The sequence below is a fragment of the Heterodontus francisci genome, chromosome 17, assembly GCF_036365525.1.
Source record: "Heterodontus francisci isolate sHetFra1 chromosome 17, sHetFra1.hap1, whole genome shotgun sequence".
Lineage (NCBI taxonomy): Eukaryota > Metazoa > Chordata > Chondrichthyes > Heterodontiformes > Heterodontidae > Heterodontus > Heterodontus francisci.
Window position 1 is genome coordinate 85,069,828 of NC_090387.1, and position 22,588 is coordinate 85,092,415.

The 22,588-nt window shown below is 51.8% G+C and overlaps 1 protein-coding gene across 3 annotated transcripts in view; it reads left to right on the forward strand.

The window, feature by feature from the left end:
- Positions 1-592: 592 nt before the first annotated feature.
- slc38a7 (solute carrier family 38 member 7) overlaps positions 593-22,588 on the forward strand; it is a 63,884-nt gene continuing 41,888 nt past the window's right edge. The window contains exons 1-4 of one of the 3 annotated variants that reach the window (XM_068049808.1): positions 593-657; positions 16,324-16,770; positions 19,701-19,899; positions 21,061-21,211. In XM_068049808.1, coding sequence (XP_067905909.1) covers positions 16,513-16,770; positions 19,701-19,899; positions 21,061-21,211 — 608 coding nt within the window. In that variant the 5' untranslated portion in view covers positions 593-657; positions 16,324-16,512. The other 2 variants (XM_068049809.1, XM_068049810.1) reach the window with 2 other exon arrangements.

The following is a 22,588-nucleotide window of genomic DNA, read 5'->3' on the forward strand; positions in this document are numbered from 1 at the left end:
CCGTAGTGATAGTCCTCCAGCAGCAGTTGATGTTTATCTCGGTGTGCGTCCCTGGGAACAGCCCGTAGATCACAGACTCCTGTGTTACAGAGCTGCTTGGGATGAACCTTGACAAAAACCACTGCATCTCTTTCCACTTTTCTTCTACCCCATTCAGTTTCTTATTTTGTAAGGTTGTGGGGTGATGTTTCTGTTTTTGCTACCAAAGTGCATCACCTCACATTAAAGTTAAAGATCACTGGCCACTAAACTACCCAGTCAGCATGTTTTCTAATATCTCCTTGTATTTATATTGCCTTCTTGCTCTGTGCTACTTAAACTCCAGCTAAAAAATAGCTTTTAAAAGGGAAATGGACAGATATTTAAATAAGCAACAGGGTAACGGGACTGGTACGAGAATCAGCCACAACAACCTGACCAAAACTCCCACATCTGACACTGGCTGCTCTCGGGCCTCCACCGCCTGAGGGCCGCTCCGCAGCCAAACCGACAACAACTCCCAGCATGCCTTGCCACATTTCCCGGCGGCCGCTGCGGTTGCGTGGACGATCCCGCCCTGCGTCACGTGGGAGCGTCCCCACTTGATCACGTGGGGGAGCGCAAGCCTGCGATCACATGACACAGTAACAGCAATCCTGAAAGCAGCATCACCTGGAGGTTGTGTGAATTTGTGGGAGAGCTTTGAACTTTCAGCTTTGTGGAGTCATTTACATCTGGGGAATTGACTGGTGATTGAGGGATGGGAATGGGGAGATCGGGATTGACTGGAGTCTGGGGGATCGGGATTGACTGGGGGATCGGGATTGACTGGAGTCTGGGGGATCGGGATTGTCTGGAGTCTGGGGGATCGGGATTGACTGGGGTCTGGGGGATCGGGATTGTCTGGAGTCTGGGGGATCGGGATTGACTGGGGTCTGGGGGATCGGGATTGACTGGGGTCTGGGGGATCGGGATTGACTGGGGTCTGGGGGATCGGGATTGACTGGAGTCTGGGGGATCGGGATTGACTGGAGTCTGGGGGATCGGGATTGTCTGGGGGATCGGGATTGACTGGGGTCTGGGGGATCGGGATTGTCTGGGGGATCGGGATTGACTGGGGTCTGGGGGATCGGGATTGACTGGAGTCTGGGGGATCGGGATTGACTGGGGTCTGGGGGATCGGGATTGACTGGGGTCTGGGGGATCGGGATTGACTGGAGTCTGGGGGATCGGGATTGACTGGAGTCTGGGGGATCGGGATTGTCTGGGGGATCGGGATTGACTGGGGTCTGGGGGATCGGGATTGTCTGGGGGATCGGGATTGACTGGGGTCTGGGGGATCGGGATTGACTGGAGTCTGGGGGATCGGGATTGACTGGAGTCTGGGGGATCGGGATTGTCTGGAGTCTGGGGGATCGGGATTGACTGGGGTCTGGGGGATCGGGATTGACTGGGGTCTGGGGGATCGGGATTGACTGGGGTCTGGGGGATCGGGATTGACTGGAGTCTGGGGGATCGGGATTGACTGGGGTCTGGGGGATCGGGATTGACTGGAGTCTGGGGGATCGGGATTGACTGGAGTCTGGGGGATCGGGATTGTCTGGGGGATCGGGATTGACTGGGGTCTGGGGGATCGGGATTGTCTGGGGGATCGGGATTGACTGGGGTCTGGGGGATCGGGATTGTCTGGGGGATCGGGATTGACTGGGGTCTGGGGGATCGGGATTGACTGGAGTCTGGGGGATCGGGATTGACTGGAGTCTGGGGGATCGGGATTGACTGGGGTCTGGGGGATCGGGATTGACTGGAGTCTGGGGGATCGGGATTGACTGGGGTCTGGGGGATCGGGATTGACTGGAGTCTGGGGGATCGGGATTGACTGGAGTCTGGGGGATCGGGATTGACTGGAGTCTGGGGGATCGGGATTGACTGGGGTCTGGGGGATCGGGATTGACTGGAGTCTGGGGGATCGGGATTGACTGGAGTCTGGGGGATCGGGATTGACTGGGGTCTGGGGGATCGGGATTGACTGGAGTCTGGGGGATCGGGATTGACTGGAGTCTGGGGGATCGGGATTGTCTGGGGGATCGGGAGTGACTGGGGTCTGGGGGATCGGGATTGTCTGGGGTCTGAGGGATCGGGATTGAGTGGAGTCTGGGGGATCGGGATTGACTGGAGTCTGGGGGATCGGGATTGTCTGGGGTCTGAGGGATCGGGATTGAGTGGAGTCTGGGGGATCGGGATTGACTGGAGTCTGGGGGATCGGGATTGACTGGAGTCTGAGGGATCGGGATTGAGTGGAGTCTGGGGGATCGGGATTGACTGGAGTCTGAGGGATCGGGATTGAGTGGAGTCTGGGGGATCGGGATTGACTGGAGTCTGGGGGATCGGGATTGACTGGAGTCTGAGGGATCGGGATTGAGTGGAGTCTGGGGGATCGGGATTGACTGGAGTCTGAGGGATCGGGATTGAGTGGAGTCTGGGGGATCGGGATTGTCTGGGGTCTGAGGGATCGGGATTGAGTGGAGTCTGGGGGATCGGGATTGACTGGAGTCTGGGGGATCGGGATTGACTGGAGTCTGAGGGATCGGGATTGAGTGGAGTCTGGGGGATCGGGATTGACTGGAGTCTGAGGGATCGGGATTGAGTGGAGTCTGGGGGATCGGGATTGACTGGAGTCTGGGGGATCGGGATTGACTGGAGTCTGAGGGATCGGGATTGAGTGGAGTCTGGGGGATCGGGATTGACTGGAGTCTGGGGGATCGGGATTGACTGGGGTCTGGGGGATCGGGATTGACTGGAGTCTGGTGGATCGGAATTGTCTGGGGGATCGGGAGTGACTGGGGTCTGGGGGATCGGGATTGACCGGAGTCTGGGGGATCGGGATTGACCGGAGTCTGGGGGATCGGGATTGACCGGAGTCTGGGGGATCGGGATTGACTGGGGTCGGGGGGATCGGGATTGACTGGAGTCTGGGGGATCAGGATTGACTGGAGTCTGGGGGATCGGGATTGTCTGGGGATCGGGAGTGACTGGGGTCTGGGGGATCGGGATGGACTGGGGGATGGGGATTGACTGGAGTCTGGGGGATCGGGATTGACTGGGGTCTGGGGGATCGGGATGGACTGGGGGATGGGGATTGACTGGAGTCTGAGGGATCGGGATTGAGTGGAGTCTGGGGGATCGGGATTGACCGGAGTCTGTGGGATCGGGATTGACTGGGGTCTGGGGGATCGGGATTGACTGGAGTCTGGGGGATCGGGATTGACTGGTGGTTGGGGGATCGGGATTGACTGGAGTCTGGGGGATCGGGATTGACTGGAGTTTGGTGGATCGGGATTGTCTGCTGTTTGTGGGATCGGGATTGACTGGAGTTTGGGGTTCGGGATTGACTGGTGTTTGGGGGATCGGGATTGACTGGTGTTTGTGGGATCGGGATTGACTGGCGTTTGGGGATCGGGATTGACTGGTGTTTGTGGGATCGGGATTGACTTGAGTCTGGGGGATCGGGATTGTCTGGAGTTTGGGGGATCGGGATTGACTTGAGTCTGGGGGATCGGGATTGACTGGAGTCTGGGGGATCGGGAGTGACTGGGGTCTGGGGGATCGGAATGGACTGGGGGATCGGGATTGACTGGGGGATCGGGATTGACTGGAGTCTGGGGGATCGGGATTGACCGGAGTCTGGGGGATCGGGATTGACTGGAGTCTGGGGGATCGGGATTGACCGGAGTCTGGGGGATCGGGATTGACTGGAGTCTGGGGGATCGGGATTGACCGGAGTCTGGGGGATCGGGATTGACTGGAGTCTGGGGGATCGGGATTGACTGGGGTCTGGGGGATCGGGATTGACTGGAGTCTGGTGGATCGGAATTGTCTGGGGGATCGGGAGTGACTGGGGTCTGGGGGATCGGGATTGACCGGAGTCTGGGGGATCGGGATTGACCGGAGTCTGGGGGATCGGGATTGACCGGAGTCTGGGGGATCGGGATTGACTGGGGTCGGGGGGATCGGGATTGACTGGAGTCTGGGGGATCAGGATTGACTGGAGTCTGGGGGATCGGGATTGTCTGGGGATTGGGAGTGACTGGGGTCTGGGGGATCGGGATGGACTGGGGGATCGGGATTGTCTGGGGTCTGAGGGATCGGGATTGAGTGGAGTCTGGGGGATCGGGATTGACTGGAGTCTGGGGGATCGGGATTGACTGGAGTCTGAGGGATCGGGATTGAGTGGAGTCTGGGGGATCGGGATTGACTGGAGTCTGAGGGATCGGGATTGAGTGGAGTCTGGGGGATCGGGATTGACTGGAGTCTGGGGGATCGGGATTGACTGGAGTCTGAGGGATCGGGATTGAGTGGAGTCTGGGGGATCGGGATTGACTGGAGTCTGGGGGATCGGGACTGACTGGGGTCTGGGGGATCGGGATTGAGTGGAGTCTGGTGGATCGGAATTGTCTGGGGGATCGGGAGTGACTGGGGTCTGGGGGATCGGGATTGACCGGAGTCTGGGGGATCGGGATTGACCGGAGTCTGGGGGATCGGGATTGACCGGAGTCTGGGGGATCGGGATTGACTGGGGTCGGGGGGATCGGGATTGACTGGAGTCTGGGGGATCAGGATTGACTGGAGTCTGGGGGATCGGGATTGTCTGGGGATCGGGAGTGACTGGGGTCTGGGGGATCGGGATGGACTGGGGGATGGGGATTGACTGGAGTCTGGGGGATCGGGATTGACTGGGGTCTGGGGGATCGGGATGGACTGGGGGATGGGGATTGACTGGAGTCTGAGGGATCGGGATTGAGTGGAGTCTGGGGGATCGGGATTGACCGGAGTCTGTGGGATCGGGATTGACTGGGGTCGAGGGGATCGGGATTGACTGGGGTCTGGGGATGGGGATTGACTGGGGTCTGGGTGATCGGGATTGACCGGAGTCTGGGGGATCGGGATTGACTGGAGTCTGGGGGATCGGGATTGACTGGAGTCTGGTGGATCGGAATTGTCTGGGGGATCTGGAGTGACTGGGGTCTGGGGGATCGGGATTGACCGGAGTCTGGGGGATCGGGATTGACCGGAGTCTGGTGGATCGGAATTGTCTGGGGGATCTGGAGTGACTGGGGTCTGGGGGATCGGGATTGACCGGAGTCTGGGGGATCGGGATTGACCGGAGTCTGGGGGATCGGGATTGACTGGAGTCTGGGGGATCGGGATTGACTGGAGTCTGAGGGATCGGGATTGAGTGGAGTCTGGGGGATCGGGATTGACTGGAGTCTGGGGGATCGGGATTGACTGGAGTCTGGTGGATCGGAATTGACCGGAGTCTGGGGGATCGGGATTGACCGGAGTCTGGGGGATCGGGATTGACCGGAGTCTGGGGGATCGGGATTGACTGGGGTCGGGGGGATCGGGATTGACTGGAGTCTGGGGGATCAGGATTGACTGGAGTCTGGGGGATCGGGATTGTCTGGGGATTGGGAGTGACTGGGGTCTGGGGGATCGGGATGGACTGGGGGATCGGGATTGTCTGGGGTCTGGGGGATGGGGATTGACTGGAGTCTGGGGGATCGGGATTGACTGGGGTCTGGGGGATCGGGATTGACTGGAGTCTGAGGGATCGGGATTGAGTGGAGTCTGGGGGATCGGGATTGACTGGAGTCTGGGGGATCGGGATTGAGTGGAGTCTGGGGGATCGGGATTGACTGGAGTCTGGGGGATCGGGATTGAGTGGAGTCTGGGGGATCGGGATTGACAGGAGTCTGTGGGATCGGGATTGACTGGGGTCTAGGGGATCGGGATTGACTGGGGTCTGGGGATGGGGATTGACTGGGGTCTGGGTGATCGGGATTGACCGGAGTCTGGGGGATCGGGATTGACTGTGGTCTGGGGGATCGGGATTGACCGGAGTCTGGGGGATCGGGATTGACCGGAGTCTGTGGGATCGGGATTGACTGGGGTCTAGGGGATCGGGATTGACTGGGGTCTGGGGATGGGGATTGACTGGGGTCTGGGTGATCGGGATTGACCGGAGTCTGGGGGATCGCGATTGACTGTGGTCTGGGGGATCGGGATTGACCGGAGTCTGGGGGATCGGGATTGACTGGGGTCTGGGGGATCGGGATTGACTGTGGTCTGGGGGATCGGGATTGACTGCAGTCTGGGGGATCGGGATTGACTGGGGTCTGGGGATGGGGATTGACTGGAGTCTGGGGGATCGGGATTGACTGGGGTCTGGGGGATCGGGATTGTCTGGGGGATCGGGAGTGACTGGGGTCTGGGGGATCGGAATGGACTGGGGGATCGGGATTGACTGGGGGATCGGGATTGACTGGAGTCTGGGGGATCGGGATTGACCGGAGTCTGGGGGATCGGGATTGACTGGAGTCTGGGGGATCAGGATTGACTGGAGTCTGGGGGATCGGGATTGTCTGGGGATCGGGAGTGACTGGGGTCTGGGGGATCGGGATGGTCTGGGGGATCGGGATTGTCTGGGGGATCGGGATTGACCGGGGTCTCGGGGATCGGGATTGACCGGGGTCTGGGTGATCGGGATTGACTGGAATCTGGGGATCGGGATTGAGTGGGGTCTGGGGGATGGGGATTGACTGGAGTCTGGGGGATCGGGATTGACCGGGGCCTGGGTGATCGGGATTGACTGGAATCTGGGGATCGGGATTGAGTGGGGTCTGGGGGATGGGGATTGACTGGGGTCTGGGGGATGGGGATTGACTGGAGTCTGGGGGATCGGGAATGACTGGGGTCTGGGGGATCGGGATTGACCGGAGTCTGGGGGATCGGGATTGACCGGGGTCTGGGGGATCGGGATTGACCGGAGTCTGGGGAATCGGACTGGAGTCTGGGGAATCGGGATTGACTGGAGTCTGGGGGATGGGGATTGACTGGGGTCTGGGGGATCGGGATTGACTGGAGTCTGGGGGATCGGGATTGACTGGAGTCTGGGGGATCGGGATTGACTGGAGTTTGGTGGATCGGGATTGTCTGCTGTTTGTGGGATCGGGATTGACTGGAGTTTGGGGTTCGGGATTGACTGGTGTTTGGGGGATCGGGATTGTCTGGAGTTTGGGGGATCGGGATTGACTGGTGTTTGTGGGATCGGGATTGACTGGCGTTTGGGGATCGGGATTGACTGGAGTTTGGGGGATCGGGATTGACTGGTGTTTGGGGGATCGGGATTGTCTGGAGTTTGGGGGATCGGGATTGACTGGTGTTTGTGGGATCGGGATTGACTTGAGTCTGGGGGATCGGGATTGTCTGGTGTTTGGGGGATCGGGATTGACTGGCGTTTGGGGATCGGGATTGAGTGGTGTTTGGGGATCGGGACTGACATTTTTGTACTGAATACTTTGTTATATTAGCCTAACCGGTCAAATGTTCGTTATTGCTCACTGTTGTTAGGGATCTGAGCAGCCCAGGAGATCTTCGTTAATTAAATTCAGGGTGTGCTTATTGACAACACAACCATTAGTTGGCGCAGTACTTGCACATGTACAGAGACAGTGTGTTTGGCTGAAATGTCACGTCTGCGACGTTACAGGTAGCTGCCTGGAATAAAAATGGCTCCGCTCTATCATACACAGATAAGCAAATAAACTCTGAATTGGCAAATTCGCTTTCCCCACTCCCCACCGGCTGGACTTACCATTTCTCCCCCTGCTTCTGCCCCCTCCCCCCCCGCAGCTGAACTCGCTGCTTCTCTCCCCGTTCCCTCCATCCCAGCTGGACTCGCTGCTTCTCCCCTGCTCCTCCCCTCCTGCCCTCTTACTCCCTCCATCCCTCTGGCCCGGCTGGACACAGCACACGTGATGACATCATGGTGCGTGCTGATGTCAACGTGCACGAGTTGATCATGGCAAATTTGTGGACATGCTTAATTGACGTTGGATCATGTGCTGGCTGTCTTGGCAAGATAGGCACTGCTAAGTTAAATCGGGTGCATGCTGTTGATATCCAGTTGGTATTGCACTAGCTATTCTAAGATGGGGTCACACGCTGTTCACATGGTTTCAGTGGATTAGCAGCAGATTATTAAAACTACCTGAACTGCACCACAGCATTTGTTGGGGACTTCAATCTACATGAAGACTGGGTAAACCTAATTAGCGCTAATGCTGTGGAGGAGGAATTCCTGGAATGTATAAAAGGTGCTTTTCTAGAACAGTATGTTGAGGAACCACCTGGAGAACAGGCTATTTTAGATCTGGTATTGTGCAATGGGAAAGGGCTAATTAATAATCTCATTGTCAAGGAGCCTCTAAGGAAGAGTGACCATAATATGATAGACTATTACATTAAGTTTGAAAGTGATGTAGTTCAATCTGGAACTTGGGTCTTAAATCTAAGATCAAGTGTAGTATCTGTTCTTATCAGTGCTTATTTGATTGAGAAGAGACCATGATCATTGCCTTTTGATCCTGGGGAAGCTTTGAGTAAAATGGCTATAACCAATTTTCGAGCTTCGGGCCAGGGAGTGCGCAACACCGTTCGGGTGGTCGTGAAGGACAAGGAAGGAGATGCACCGGTCGAACGCACCTTCTTCATCAAGAAAATTCTCTTCGATTGCTGCGGATTTCAAGCGACGGACGTCTTCTGCCTGCAGGATTTCCCCAGCAGTGGATACTTCGACGTGACGTTCCGGAACGTGGCGGGATGCATCAAGTTCCTGAAGGCGTTCAAGGAGAAAGGGGACCGGGCACCACTGTCGATACTCACAGCGGAGCCGCTCTTCACGCTTCCGTCACAACGGGACCGGGTGGTGACGATTCACCTCTACAACCCCCATGTTCCGGTGGTGGATGTACTCACCTTTCTCGCCAGGTACGTCGAGGTGGCCGGCAGCAGCACTGATGTCAAGGACCCCTTTGGGATCTGGACCAGCAAGCGGCAGGTCAAGGTGACCTTGAAGGTAGATCCCAGTGGAGCCATCATCCACCCTCCCTCCAGCTTCGCTATCGGGGGAAGTCGAGGCTTCTTGGTCTACGCTGGGCAGCCCAGAGTTTGCCGCACCTGTGGCAAATCTGGTCACATGGCAGCCAACTGCAGCACGGTTGTTTGCAAGAACTGCAAGGAGGAAGGCCATCAGACCAAGGACTGTAAGCAGACTAAGTGTTGCAACTTGTGCGGTGCGGCAGGCCATCTCTACAAGACCTGCCCCAAACGTTGCCTCAGCTATGCTCAGGCGGCAAGGTCCAAGGAAAGGCCGGGAGAAGGTTCGACAAAGGCGTCCGCTGTTCGAAAGGAGACCAGCAACCTTCTCCGCAGTGAGGAACTTCAACCTGAGAAGGAAGGGGAGGCGGCTGAAACCAACGACCCAGCACCTACCCAGCGCCCGGAAACCCCTCCTCCACAGACAGAATCAATGGAGGAGGAGGCAGCAGATGGACAAACAGGTCAGTGGCAAGTGGTCCAGAGGAAAACCACAAAGAAAAAACATCCCAAAGCCACCACCCAAACCAGTGGCAAGAGGAGGCTCTCTTCTGAATCAGACTGCAACAACTCCTCTTCACTGGACGGGGAAATGCTGGAACGACAGCCCCTTCAAAAGAGGCGGCAGAACTCCGAGATTAATGATAAAGCATCCCAGCCCCCGGGCACTGGAAGCTGTGATGGGCCCGGCGTGCCCCAACCCCAATGCCCCACACGTAACGACGTGGCCAACGCATCTCAGCTCCGGGACACCGGGAGCAAAGACACGTCTGACGCACCTGAGCTCCGGGAGACCGGGAGCTGTGATGTTTTCGAGGAGGAACAGATGGAAGCAGCTGAGGACAACCCAATGCTCTCTGCCTACAAGACCCCCCCGATGTCACCCGAGCGGCACAAACCCTGCAGGAAAAATCAGGAGGGGTTTCTGAGCCCAACCAACGTGAAACTGCTTGCGCACACGATGGGTATGCAGGAACATCCCGAAGGGGAAGGACTGGGACTAGCGAGGACAAATGGTATGGGAAGCAACAACTAATTTTTAGTAAAAAATGGGTGTAAGAATTGCTTCCATTAATGTACGTAGCATTAAATCTACTACGCGATGTGTTTCAACCTTGGATTACCTCGCCAAGGTCAAAGCTGACCTACTGTTTCTGCAGGAGTGTGGAATACCACACCTCAGCACCTACAGGCAGTGGTCGCGATGGTGGTCCCACGGGCCATCGATCTGGTCGGGGGGTAATGATTGCCGTTCCTCCGGCCTGGGTATTCTGCTGCGGGGAGGTAACTTCACCATCTCCGAAGTTAAGGAGGTGGTGGGCGGTCGCCTCCTCGTAGCAGACGTGATATACAACAACGCTCCGCTCCGGTTGATCAACGTGTACGCCCCGGTACAACGCAGCGAGCGGCTGACCGTCTTCCAGCAGCTCCCACTGCTGCTGGCGACGTCCAGGCCGGTCATCCTAGGCGGTGACTTCAACTGCATCATCGATGCGGCTGGACGATCCGGCAGTGACGACAGCAAACTGGACGCTACGTCCAGATTCCTAATAGAAACAGTTAAAGATGCCAAACTGCACGACGTCTTCAGCAAACCTGCAGACGGAGCGCAGCGCAGATACACATAGTCAAGATCGGACGGGTCTGCCCGTTCCAGGATTGACTTCCTGTTTGTGTCCCGTGCTGTCACGGTCGGATCCACCGACGTCAAGCCGGTGTTCTTCTCCGACCACTGCCTCTTACTGGCCGACTGTCACTTACAGGACGACCAGCGGGTTGGCAGAGGGACGTGGAAGCTCAATGCGACACTGCTGACCCCAGAGAACGTTGAGGAACTCAAAAGGGATTACAATGGTTGGAGGACCGTGAAACCCCTCTTTGAGTCTCCAGTTCACTGGTGGGAAGCGATTAAGGAGAACATCAAGAGGTTCTTCATCCACAAAGGTGTTCAGAAGGCGAGAGAGAGACAGAGGGAACTGTCCCGACTCCAGAAAATTATGCAAAATCTACTCCGGTTGCAGTCAATGGGGGTCGAGGTCAAGGAGGACCTCCAAGAGGTGAAGAGCCAGCAGGCCTCGCTCTTTGCCAAGGAGGCCTCCAAGATCGTCTTCCGGTCCAGAGTCCGCTCCATCGAGCAGGATGAGACGTGCTCGCGTTACTTCTTCCAAAAGGTACACAGAGAGAGCTCTGTTATCAGCAGCCTGAAGGAAGAAGATGGCTCGGTAACGTCTTCGCAGTCCGACATACTAAGGATCAGCAAATCCTTTTATGCTGGGCTGTATGACGCGAAGCCCACAGACAGCAGAGCCTCCCAGTCCTTCCTGTCATCTATCACAGAGGTCCTAGATGACAGCAGGAGGGAGAGACTGGACAAGCCGCTAACTCTGGACGAGCTGACAAAGGCCGTCGAGTCTTTCGAGACGAGTAAAACCCCCGGGAGCGACGGCTTACCGGTCGAGTTGTACTCGGCCCTGTGGGACTGGGTCGGCCCGGACTTGCTGGAAGTATACGAGAGTATGCTCCTGGCCGGCAGCATGTCAGAGACCATGAGAAAAGGCATCATCACCCTCATTTACAAGCAGAAGGGGGAGAGGGCAGAAATCAGAAATTGGCGGCCCATCTCACTGCTTAATGTTGATTACAAGATTCTGTCCAAAGTCATAGCCAGTCGAGTCAAGTCTGCTCTGGAGTTGGTGATTCACCCCGATCAGACCTGTACTGTACCCGGCAGGAAGATCTCTGATAGTCTCGCGCTACTCAGGGATACGATCGCCTACGTACGGGACAGGAGGGTGGACACCTGCCTCATCAGCCTGGACCAGGAGAAGGCTTTTGACAGGATATCGCACACCTACATGATGGACGTGCTTTCCAAAATGGGGTTTGGGGAGGGAATCTGCAATTGGATCCAACTGCTCTACACAAACATCAGTAGCGCAGTCTCAATCAACGGGTGGGAATCTGAAAGTTTCCCGATCAAATCTGGAGTCAGACAGGGCTGTCCTCTGTCCCCGGTCTTGTTTGTTTGCTGTATTGAACCCTTTGCTGAGTCTATTAGGAAGGATGCGAGCATAAGACGTGTGACAATCCCAGGCAGCGGAGGCACTCAGGTCAAAACCTCCCTGTACATGGATGACGTCGCCGTCTTCTGCTCGGATCCGCTGTCCGTGCGCAGACTGATGAGCATCTGCGACCAGTTCGAACTGGCCTCAGGAGCCAAAGTTAACCACGGCAAGAGCGAGGCCATGTTCTTTGGGAACTGGGCTGACCGATCCTTTGTCTCCTTCACCGTCAGGTCAGGTTACCTGAAGGTGCTGGGGATATGGTTCGGAAGGGCCGGGGCGTGCACCAAAACATGGGAGGAGCGAGTAGCCAAGGTACGACAAAAGTTGGGCATGTGGGGGCAGCGATCTCTCTCCATTGTGGGTAAGAACCTGGTCATCAGGTGCAAGGCACTCACGTTGTTGCTCTACGTGGCGCAGGTCTGGCCCATACCCCACTCCTGCGCCGTGGCAGTCACCCGAGCCATTTTCCGCTTCGTCTGGGGATCTAAAATGGACCGGGTCCGGAGGGACACGATGTTCAAATCTCTGGACATGGGCGGGAAAAATGTACCCAACGTGGCCCTCATCCTGATGACCACCTTCGTGTGCGGCTGCATCAAGCTATGTGTAGATCCCCAGTACGCAAACTCCAAGTGTCACTACGTGCTGAGGTTCTATCTGTCCCCGGTGTTGCGAAGGATGGGCCTGGTCACATTGCCGCGGAACGCACCATGCAGTTGGGCGGCGCCGTACCACCTATCCTTCGTGGAGCAGTTTCTGCGGAAAAACACCTTTGACCACCGGTCCATCAGGCAGTGGTCTGCACGGAATGTCCTCAAGGCCCTACGGGAAAAGGAAACGGTGGATCCTGTCGGATGGTTCCCCGAGCAGACCGTCAAAGTCATTTGGCGGAATGCCTCATCACCAGAACTTTCAAACAAGCACCAAGACGTTGCTTGGCTGGTGGTGAGAAGGGCCCTCCCCGTCAGATCCTTCATGCACACCCGAAGTCTCGCCCCCTCCGCCCAGTGCCCCCGCGTTGGCTGTGGTGGGGAAGAGACGGTCGCCCACCTCCTCCTGGAATGTGCCTTTGCAAAGCAGGTGTGGAAAGAGATGCAGTGGTTTTTGTCAAGGTTCATCCCAAGCAGCTCTGTAACACAGGAGTCTGTGCTCTACGGGCTGTTCCCAGGGACGCACACCAACTGCTGCTGGAGGGCTATCAATTCGGTGAAAGACGCCCTTTGGTCTGCCCGAAACTTGCTGGTCTTCCAGCGCAAAGAGTTGTCCACCACCGAATGTTGCAGACTGGCACATTCCAAGGTCCAGGACTACGTGCTGAGGGACGCACTAAAGCTTGGGGCAGCCGCAGCAAAGGCTCAATGGGGAAAGACCACAGTGTAAGGTTCCCCCACCAAGCTGGACTGAGGGGCTGGATCCATGGGAAACCCCTCGAACTGTATCGTTAATATTCTCAATTGCTGTAAATGTAAAACTGTAATTGACATGACAATTGTGAAACGGAAGGGTTGGGAAGAAACTCATGACAGTATTGAAGGAAACTGATCTCCCTTGCAATGTTTGTATTTTTTGGTGCTGTTTGGAAACTGTTTGGCAATGTAATGTTTACAGATTTTTATGAATAAAGTATATTTTGGAAATAAAAAAAAAAAGAAGGTATGAGGGGGAAGTTGGCTGTGGTACATTGGGAGACTACATTAAAAGGTATGATGGTAAACAGGCAATGGCTAGTATTTAAAGAATTAATACATGGTTTACAACAAATTTATATTCCTTTGAGGCACAAAAATCCAACAGGAAAGTGAGCCAACTATGGCTAACAAGAGAAGTTAAAAATAGTATTCGATCAAAGGAAGAGGTTTACAAAGTTGCCAAAAAAAGTATTAAGCCTGAGGATTGGGAACATTTTAGAATTCAGCAAAGGAGGATCAAAAAACTCATAAAGAACGAGAAAAGAGAATATGAAAGTAAACTAGCAAGAAACATAAAAATGGACTGTAAAATCTTCTATAGGTATGTAAAAAGGAAAAGGCTGGCAAAGACAAATGTGGGCCCATTACAGGCAGAGACAGGGAAATTTATAATGGGGAATAAAGAAATGGCAGAGAAAGTAACAAATACTTTGTGTCTGTCTTCACGGAGGACAATACAAAAAAACCTCCCAGAAATACTAAAAAAACCAAGGGACTAACGAGAATGGGGAATTGAAAGAAATTGGTATTAGTAAAAAAGTAATACTAGAGAAATTAATGGGACTGAAAGATGATAAATCCTCTGGACCAGATGGTCTACATCCCAGGTGGTTGGAGAGATAGTGGCTGTGTTGGTGATCACCTTCCAAAATTCTATAGATTCTGGAATGCTTCCTGAAGATAGGAAGGTAACAAAGGTAACCCCACTATTTAAGAAAGGAGGGTGAGAGAAAATGGAGAACTACAGACCTGTTAGCCTGACATCAGTAGTAGGGAAAATGCAAGAATATTATAAAGAATGTGATAACTGGACACTTAGAAAATAATGGCAAGATTGGGCAGAGACAACATGGATTTATAAAAGGGAAATCATGTTTGACAAACCTGTTGGAGTTTTTTGAGGATGTTACTTATAGAATAGATAAGGGGGAACCAGTGGATGTGCTGTATTTGGATTTTCAGAAGGCTTTCGATAAGGTCCCACACAGGAGGTTAGTAGCAAAATTAGAGCACATGGGATTGGGGACAATATACTGCAATGGATTGAGAATTGGTTAATGGACAGAAAACAGAGAGTAGGAATAAATGGGTCATTCCCAGGTTGGCAGGCTTTACTAGTGGGGTACCACAGGGATCAGTACTTGGGCCCCAGCTATTCACAATCTATATCAATGATTTGGGTGTGGGGACCAAATGTAATATTTCCAAATTTGCTGATGAGACAAAACTAGGTGGCAGTGTGATTTGTGAGGAGGATGCAAAGAGGTTTCAGTGGAATTTAGACAGGCTAAGTGAGTGGACAAGAACGTGGCAGATGGAATATTATGTGGAAAAATGTGAAGTTATCCACTTTGGTAGGAAAAACAGAAACGCAAAGTATTTCTTAAATGGTGAGAGATTGGGAAGTGTTGATGTCCAAAGGAACCTGGGTGTCCTTGTTCATGAGTCACTGAAAGCTAACAGGCAGGAGCTGCAAGCAATTAGGAAGGGAAACAGTATGTTGACCTTTATTGCAAGTACAGGAGTAAAGAAGTCTTGCTGCAATTGTATAGAGCCTTGGTGAGACTGCACCTGGAGTATTGTGCACATTTTTGGTCCCCTTAACTAAGGAAGTATATACTTGCCATAGAGGGAGTGCAACGAAGGTTCACCAGCTGATTCCTGGGATGGCGGTCCTATGAGGAGAGATTCTCTAGAGTTCAGAAGAATGAGAGGTGATCTCATTGAAGCATACAAAATTCTTACAGGGCTCGACAGGGTGGTTGCAGAAAGGGTGTTTCCCCTGGCTGAGGAGTCTAGAACCAGGGACACAGTCTCAGAATAAGAGGTAGACCATTTAGGACTGAGACAAGAAGGAATCTCTTCACTCAGAGTGTGGTGAATCTTTGGAATTCTGTACCCGGGGGGCTGTGAAGGTTCAGTCATTGAGTATGTTCAAGACAGAGATTGATAGATTTCTAGATATTAAAGATACCAAAGGATATGGAGATTGTGCAGGAAAATTGCATTGAGGTAGAAAATCAACCATCATCTAGTTAAATAGCTGGGAAGGCTCGAGGGGCCGAATGGCCTACTCCTATGTGTTAATTAGAAAGAAATCATGCTTGTATTTCTATATCTCCTTTTACAACCTTAGTACATCTCTAAGTGCTTTATAAACAATTAATATTTTTGAAGTGTAGTTACTTGTAATGTAGGAAGTGCAGCAGCCAATAGGTGCATTAGCAAGGTTCTACAAGTGGCAACATGCTGTTTGTCAGAGAATCTGTTTTTGTTGATGTTGGTTGAGGGACAAATATTGACCAGGGCACTGCAGGTGGGGGTGGGAGAAATGATGCTGTTTTTTTGAAATAGTAAGTATATCCTTGCTTGTTTTGTAGTTCATCCAGAGGGCAGCACCTCCCTCTGACAGTGCAGCACTCCCTCAGTACTGCACTGGAGTGTCAGCCTGGATTTTTGTGCTCAAGCCTGGAGTAGGACTTGAACCCAGAATATTGTGAATTAGAGGCATACGTACTACCAACTGAACCAAACTGATTCTGTCATAAAAATGGGTTTAGTGGTTCATGATTAGGGATGGGGGAATAACTGTGCATCGTGTTCTTTGTTTTAACAGTTTTATTTCATTTTCTCTGCCCCTCCCTCTGTTTTAGATGCTGAGGCTGAACGAGTGAGAAGGAAGTCCAAACTTTTCACTTCACCATGGATGGTTAGAAAGTTTGGAGTCTGATACACTTTAAGTTCTCACACAGCCTTTCCTTGCTGATGGCTGACTAAGAGCTCAGGTTGTGTTTTCTCCTGTCGGCTGTTTGTTCGGTTGAAGCTGCGGGCAGTGTGTGGGGATGGCCTTCTGCGAAGGTACAGTGAACAGTGACCGACGGGATTGGGGCTGCAGCGAGGAGGCTGGGGAGAAGGCCAGAGTCCTGCAGAACCAACTGACTGCCGACCAGTCGAGGAGCACCAGGAAGCAGGAAGGAGGGACACCCGCCTGTGGGGCTGTGTTCATCGTGGTGAATGCTGCACTCGGTGCTGGGTTGCTGAACTTTCCCTACGCCTTCTTCGTGGCAGGGGGTGTATTGGCTGGAATCGTCCTGCAACTGGTGAGACAGTTAAAGTCTGGCCGTTTGATCTCCACAGAGTTGGGTCTTCAAGCCCTCCTTTCATGCATCTACCAGCCTGATCTGTGCCATTAGCAAGAGGCTCTGAATGAAGTCTGGTGCTTTTCCACAGAGAATACCAGAACTAACTTGCGCGTGCAGCCCCAGTCTGCTCTGGTGCCCTGCCTGCCAGTGTGTTGCTGAACAGGAGCACGGAGCAGTGGGGATAATACTCATTTGAATATGACCTGTAAATACCGGATGGGTTGTTGAAGGAGAAAGCTGTGCCACTGTGTGGGGGAAAACACCTGATTTCTGCCTCCCTTTCGGCACTCCTCCATCCCAATCCAAATCCAGGAATTCTGGGCTTTTAGTATCTTCATACAATGATGGGGGATCACACAAGGGTCAGTGTTTAATGTGGGGTGATCTTAACACCTGATATTGCACCCAATGACAGGGCTATCAGCACCAGTACCTTGTTTCTGTATAGGAGCTAGCCTTTGGCTTAGTGATTGCACTCCTGCCTGAAGCTAAGTGAGGGAGTTCCAGAGTCTATACGTGCAGTGTTTGAACCTTGCTCCAGACAGTCCCAGTAAGTGGAAACTGGAGTTCCAGCTCTGAATTCTGGGTTGCCATCCAGTGGGATACTCATACCCGATGGGTTTGGTTGGCTCCCTGCAGTGCCTGTACTGTCCCCTCAGCTAGTTTATGATCTGGGTGATGCTCTTTGTGGCAGAGACTTTTGCCAAAGGGCAAGATCTGGCCTGCTGGTTCCACAGCCGCCTCCTTGCTATTGGCAAGTACAGTTGGAGCAAACATCCAAAATGAACAATGGGTCAGTCAGCGCCGCCAAGAGAGAAGTGTAATGTAGAACTCGTCCACTATATTGACCAAGGATTTTCATCTGAAGGCAGGAGCTACGCCAACAACCCCCATTAGTGTTCACTAATCGGGTCGGGAGATTTGAAAAAAATTTGCATTTATATAGCGTCTTTAACAGTGTAAAATGTTCCAAGGAGATTCAGAGGACTATTATCCGGTAGAAACTGACATTGAGGAACATGAGAGATTGGGACTAGAAGCTTGGCCAAAAAATTAAGCTTTAGGGAGCAACTAGAAGGGAGAGAGGTTTCAGGAGGGGATTTCAGGGCCTAGTGGATGGCCCCCAATGATGGGGTGAAGGAAATTGGGGATTGGCAAGAAATGAGAGTTAGAGGAATGCAGAGTTCTCCAAGGGATGTAGGACTGGAGGAGGGTAGAGAGATGGGGAGAGGCGAGACCATGAAGGGATTTAAACACTGCTGTACTTTCTGTTTTTTTTGCGAATTATCTGAAATTTGTGTCCCCTGGTTACCGTCCTGCCAGCAGCAACAGTTTCTCCCTATGTACTCTGATTAAAACCCTTCATGATTGTACCCAAGCCTATATTTTTAAATACTGCAGAATAAATATTACAGAATCACAGAATTGTTACAGCACAGAAGGAGGCCATTCAGCCCATTGTGCCTGCACCAGCTCTCCAAAGGAACAATTTACCTAGTGCCGCTCCCTGGCCTTTTCCCTGTAGCCCTGCACATTCTTCCTTTTCAGCTAACAATCCAATTCCCTTTTGAATGCCTCAATTGAACCTGCCAGTGCATTTCAGATCCTAACCAATCACTGTGTGAAAAAGTTTTTCCTCAAGTCACTATTGCTTCTGTTGCCAATTACCTTAAATCTGTGCCCTCTTTCTCTATCTTTCTGCCAATGGGAACAGTCTTTCTCTACCTACTCTGTCCAGCTCCCTCATGATTTTGAATACCTCTATCAAATCTCCTCTTAACCTTCTCCAAGAAAAACAGTACCAACTTCTTCAATCTATCGATGTAACTAAAGTTCCTCATCCCTGGAACCATTCTCACGAATCTTTGCTGCACTCTTTCCAATGCCTTCATATCTTTCCTAAAGTGTGGCACCCAGCACTGGACACTGAAGCTGAACCAGTGTTCTCTATATAAGTTTAACGTAACTTCCTTGCTTTTGTACTCTGTTCCCTATTAATAAAGCCTAGCATGCTGTATGCTTTAATCACTGCTCTCAACCTCTCCTGCCGCCTTCAATGATTAATGCACATACACAGCCAGGTCCCTCTGCTCCTGCACCCCCTTTAGAATTGCATTCTTTATTTCATATTGTCTCTCCACATTCTTCCTACCAAAATGAATCACTTCACACTTCTCTGCACTAAATTTCATCTGCCACTTGTCCACCCATTCTACCAGTACGTCTATGTCCTTACACACGAACATAAGAATTAGGAGCAGGAGTCGGCCACTCGAGCCTGCTCCGCCATTCAATATGATCATGGCTGATCTGATTGTAACTTCAACTCCCCATTCCCGCCTACCCCCAATAACCTTTCATCCCCTTGCTTATCAAGAATCTATCTACCTCTGCCTTAAAAATATTCAAAGACTCTGCTTCCACCGCCTTTTGAGGAAGAGAATTCCAAAGACTCACGACCCTCTGAGAGAAAAAATTTCTACTCATCTGTGTCTTAAATGGGCGACCCCTTATTTTTAAACAGTAACCCCTAGTTCTAGATCTTAAACCTTATGGTACAATGATCACTGTGACCTAAATGTTCTCCTATTGATATTTGGTCCACTTGACCCACCTCATTCCCAAGAACCAGGTCCAGCAGTGCCTCCCCTCTCATTGGACTGGAAGCATACTGCTGTAGATAATTTTCCTGAACACACTGTAGGAACTCTTGCCTCTCTCTGCCCTTTACACTACTACTATCCCAATCTATATTCAGATAATTAAAGTCCCTCATTATAACCATGCTATAATTCTTGCAGTTCTGCGTAATTTGCTTGAAAATTTGTTCTTGGATGCAAATTTGTTCTTTGATCTTGGATGAAGCAAACCGTGTGTTTTTCTTGCAGTGTTTACTGTTGTTCATAATCACTGGGCTGGTGATTCTGGCATACTGCTCGCAGGTCAGCAGCAAGACCACTTACCAGGAGGTGGTGCGGGCAGCCTGTGGCCAAGTGATTGGCACCATCTGTGACGTCCTCATCGCTGTTTATACATTTGGCACCTGCATCGCATTCTTAATCATCATTGGAGATCAGCTGGATAAGAGTGAGTCAGCGCGGAGCGGAGGGTCAGCATATCATTCTGGGGGGGGGGGGGGGGTGGAGGTGGCGGGGAGGGGATGTTGGGGGTCTAACTGTGGTCAGTGAGGAGGCAGGAACTGGGTGATGTAGTGGGTTTACCTCTGGCTTCAGAGTCACCTCGGGCTGATGGCTGAAAGTGTCTTCTCGCTGTGGGGGTTGTACATGAAATGAGTTTACAGTCTCTGCCCAGTCCCCCAGTATGCCCACAACAGACAATCGGAAGGAGACCATTCAGCCCATCTTTGTCTTGGCTCTTTGAGAAAGCTATCCAGTTAGTCCCACTCTTTCCCCATAGCGCTGACAATGTTTCCTTTTCAAGTATTTGTCCAATTCCCTTTTGAAAGTTATTATTGAATTTGCTTCCACTGCCCTTTCAGGAAGAGCATTCCAGATCATCATAACTGGCTGTGTTTATCTAAAATTCTCTTCATTTCACCTTTTTTTTGGTAATTACTTTAAATTTATTTTGTCTGGTTACTGACTCCTGTTACTGGAAACAGTTTCTCTCTATTTATCAAAACCATTCATAATTTTGAACACCTCAATTAAATGTCCCCTTAACCTGCTCTGATGTACGAAGAAGAATCCCACTGTTTCTGAAGTTGACACGAAGTTGTCAATCTCACCCGGACGTGTTGAGAGGAGCTGGTGTAGGAGATGAGTGGATTCTGAAGTTAAGTGTACATACCGAGTAGGTTTTCTATTTGAGGCCTGCTGGTTGCTGTTGTAAGGCAGGCAACACACACAGCCTTACAGACAGTTACCTCAATGGCTACTCCTGATGACAACATGTATTGCAATGCAGGACGGAGGGGGTGCACTGCCTGTGAAGGTACCAGTGGAAACAGTCTTATCTGGGGGAAGATCTTGGATCAAAGGCAGTAGTAATGCTACCTGGTTTCACATGCTGCTCCCAGTGTGGAGGGTGAATAAATCTGCACTGTTATTTGCCCATTAGTCACTGTAAAACTAAGCACAGAAGCAAAATACTTGTGGCTGCTGGAAATCTGAAATAGAAACAGAAAATGCTGGAAATACTCAGCACGGCAAACAGCATCTGTGGAGAAAGAAACAGAGTTAACGTTTCAGGTTCTGTGGACTTGAAATTCTTTGCGTTGCTTTGCAGTACTTGAGGCAGTGATGCACACGTCTAAGGGAGATGCTTCAGCCAACAGCCACTGGTATAGTGACCGCAAGTTCACCATCTCGGTCACCTCTATTCTGGTCATCTTACCTCTCTCCATCCCCAAAGAGATTGGGTTCCAGAAATATGCCAGGTGAGTGCTTTCACCACCTTGATTTATTGGTGATGTGGTGCCAATGGGTGAAACAGCCCTGGAAGGTCCCATGTTTAATCCTCAGCCTATGCTGATATAGCCCAACCCAGGCAGGGCCATGGTTCAGGGAGTAGATGCAAATGGATTGAGTGGGAGAAGGTAATCCTCAGTTTACTTCTCCCTCCACAGCATCTCACTGTTCAACAGTAATTGGGAATTTCTGCCTGCACTATCCCACCCTACCCTATTCCCCATGTTGCTCATTCTTTGTGTGAAGAGGAAATTCTGACAGTCCCAGACTTACCCTTCTTTCATCATTGAAGCTTCTGCCAGGTGACCCAAACAGAGTGACTCTTGTCATCAAATTCCACTTTGGGCTGTCCGCTGTATTTATTCTCAGTTTCCCACCATTTTCTGCTCTCTCCACTTTTCATTCAAAATCCTCGATCATCCAACGGTGCCTTAATTTGCCAAGATATCCTTCCTCAGCCTATGCACCAAGCCAATAATTGTCCTGCAAAGTTCCTCCTCGTCCTTCCCCAGTTTTCCACTCCTATCTTCCTTTAATTCCCGTTTCCCGCCCCCCCCCCCCTCCCCACACCACCACCCAAACAAACGGTGACCTTTCGACCATGCCATCTCTGAGGTCTCAGTCACGTCTCCAACTCCTTCTCCCAATATCATCTACATATCCCTGCTTTCTCCTCTACCCTCATCTTCTCCTCCTGCTGCTTGTTGACTCTTACATTCTCCCTTCTCTGGTCCTCAATCCACAAAGACCTGTGACTGTTCGTGGCCTATTGAAGAGTTCTAACCACCTCCTTGTCTGCACCACTCACTCACACTGTTCATCCCTCATCTGTTGCTCTCACCGATAACTCCTTCTGTCTGACACCACAGACTCATGTGACAGTTGTTCTTGTGACCAACTGTGTCTGGCTGATGTTGGTCATTCCCAGGTTCATCCTAGAGGGTAAGAACTTCCCGCAACAAATTTCCTATGACAAACCACTCCCACCCCCCCAACCCAATGCCCTGTATACCCTCGTCTTTAGCAAATATGAGAAACTCATTGATTTCTTCATCTCAAGCAGTTGAGACTATTGGTGTGTCCACCTCTCTGCTGTTGACTGCTCCTCGCTCCTCAATGATCCTATCCCCAATCCCCCACTCCATCATCTTTATAGTTTTTGTCTCAGCTCCCACCAGTCTTTTCCAAGCTCATTTCTTCAAGACTCACTTTGATCCCCTTCCTCTCCACCTAATTCCTCACCATTTAACTGCCTTTCTTGACCTGAGTGTTGACCAGTGTTAATCGATTCCTCTGTTTAGGCACTGTCACTTCTTGCAAAACCAGTATCACCTCCTCAACCTACC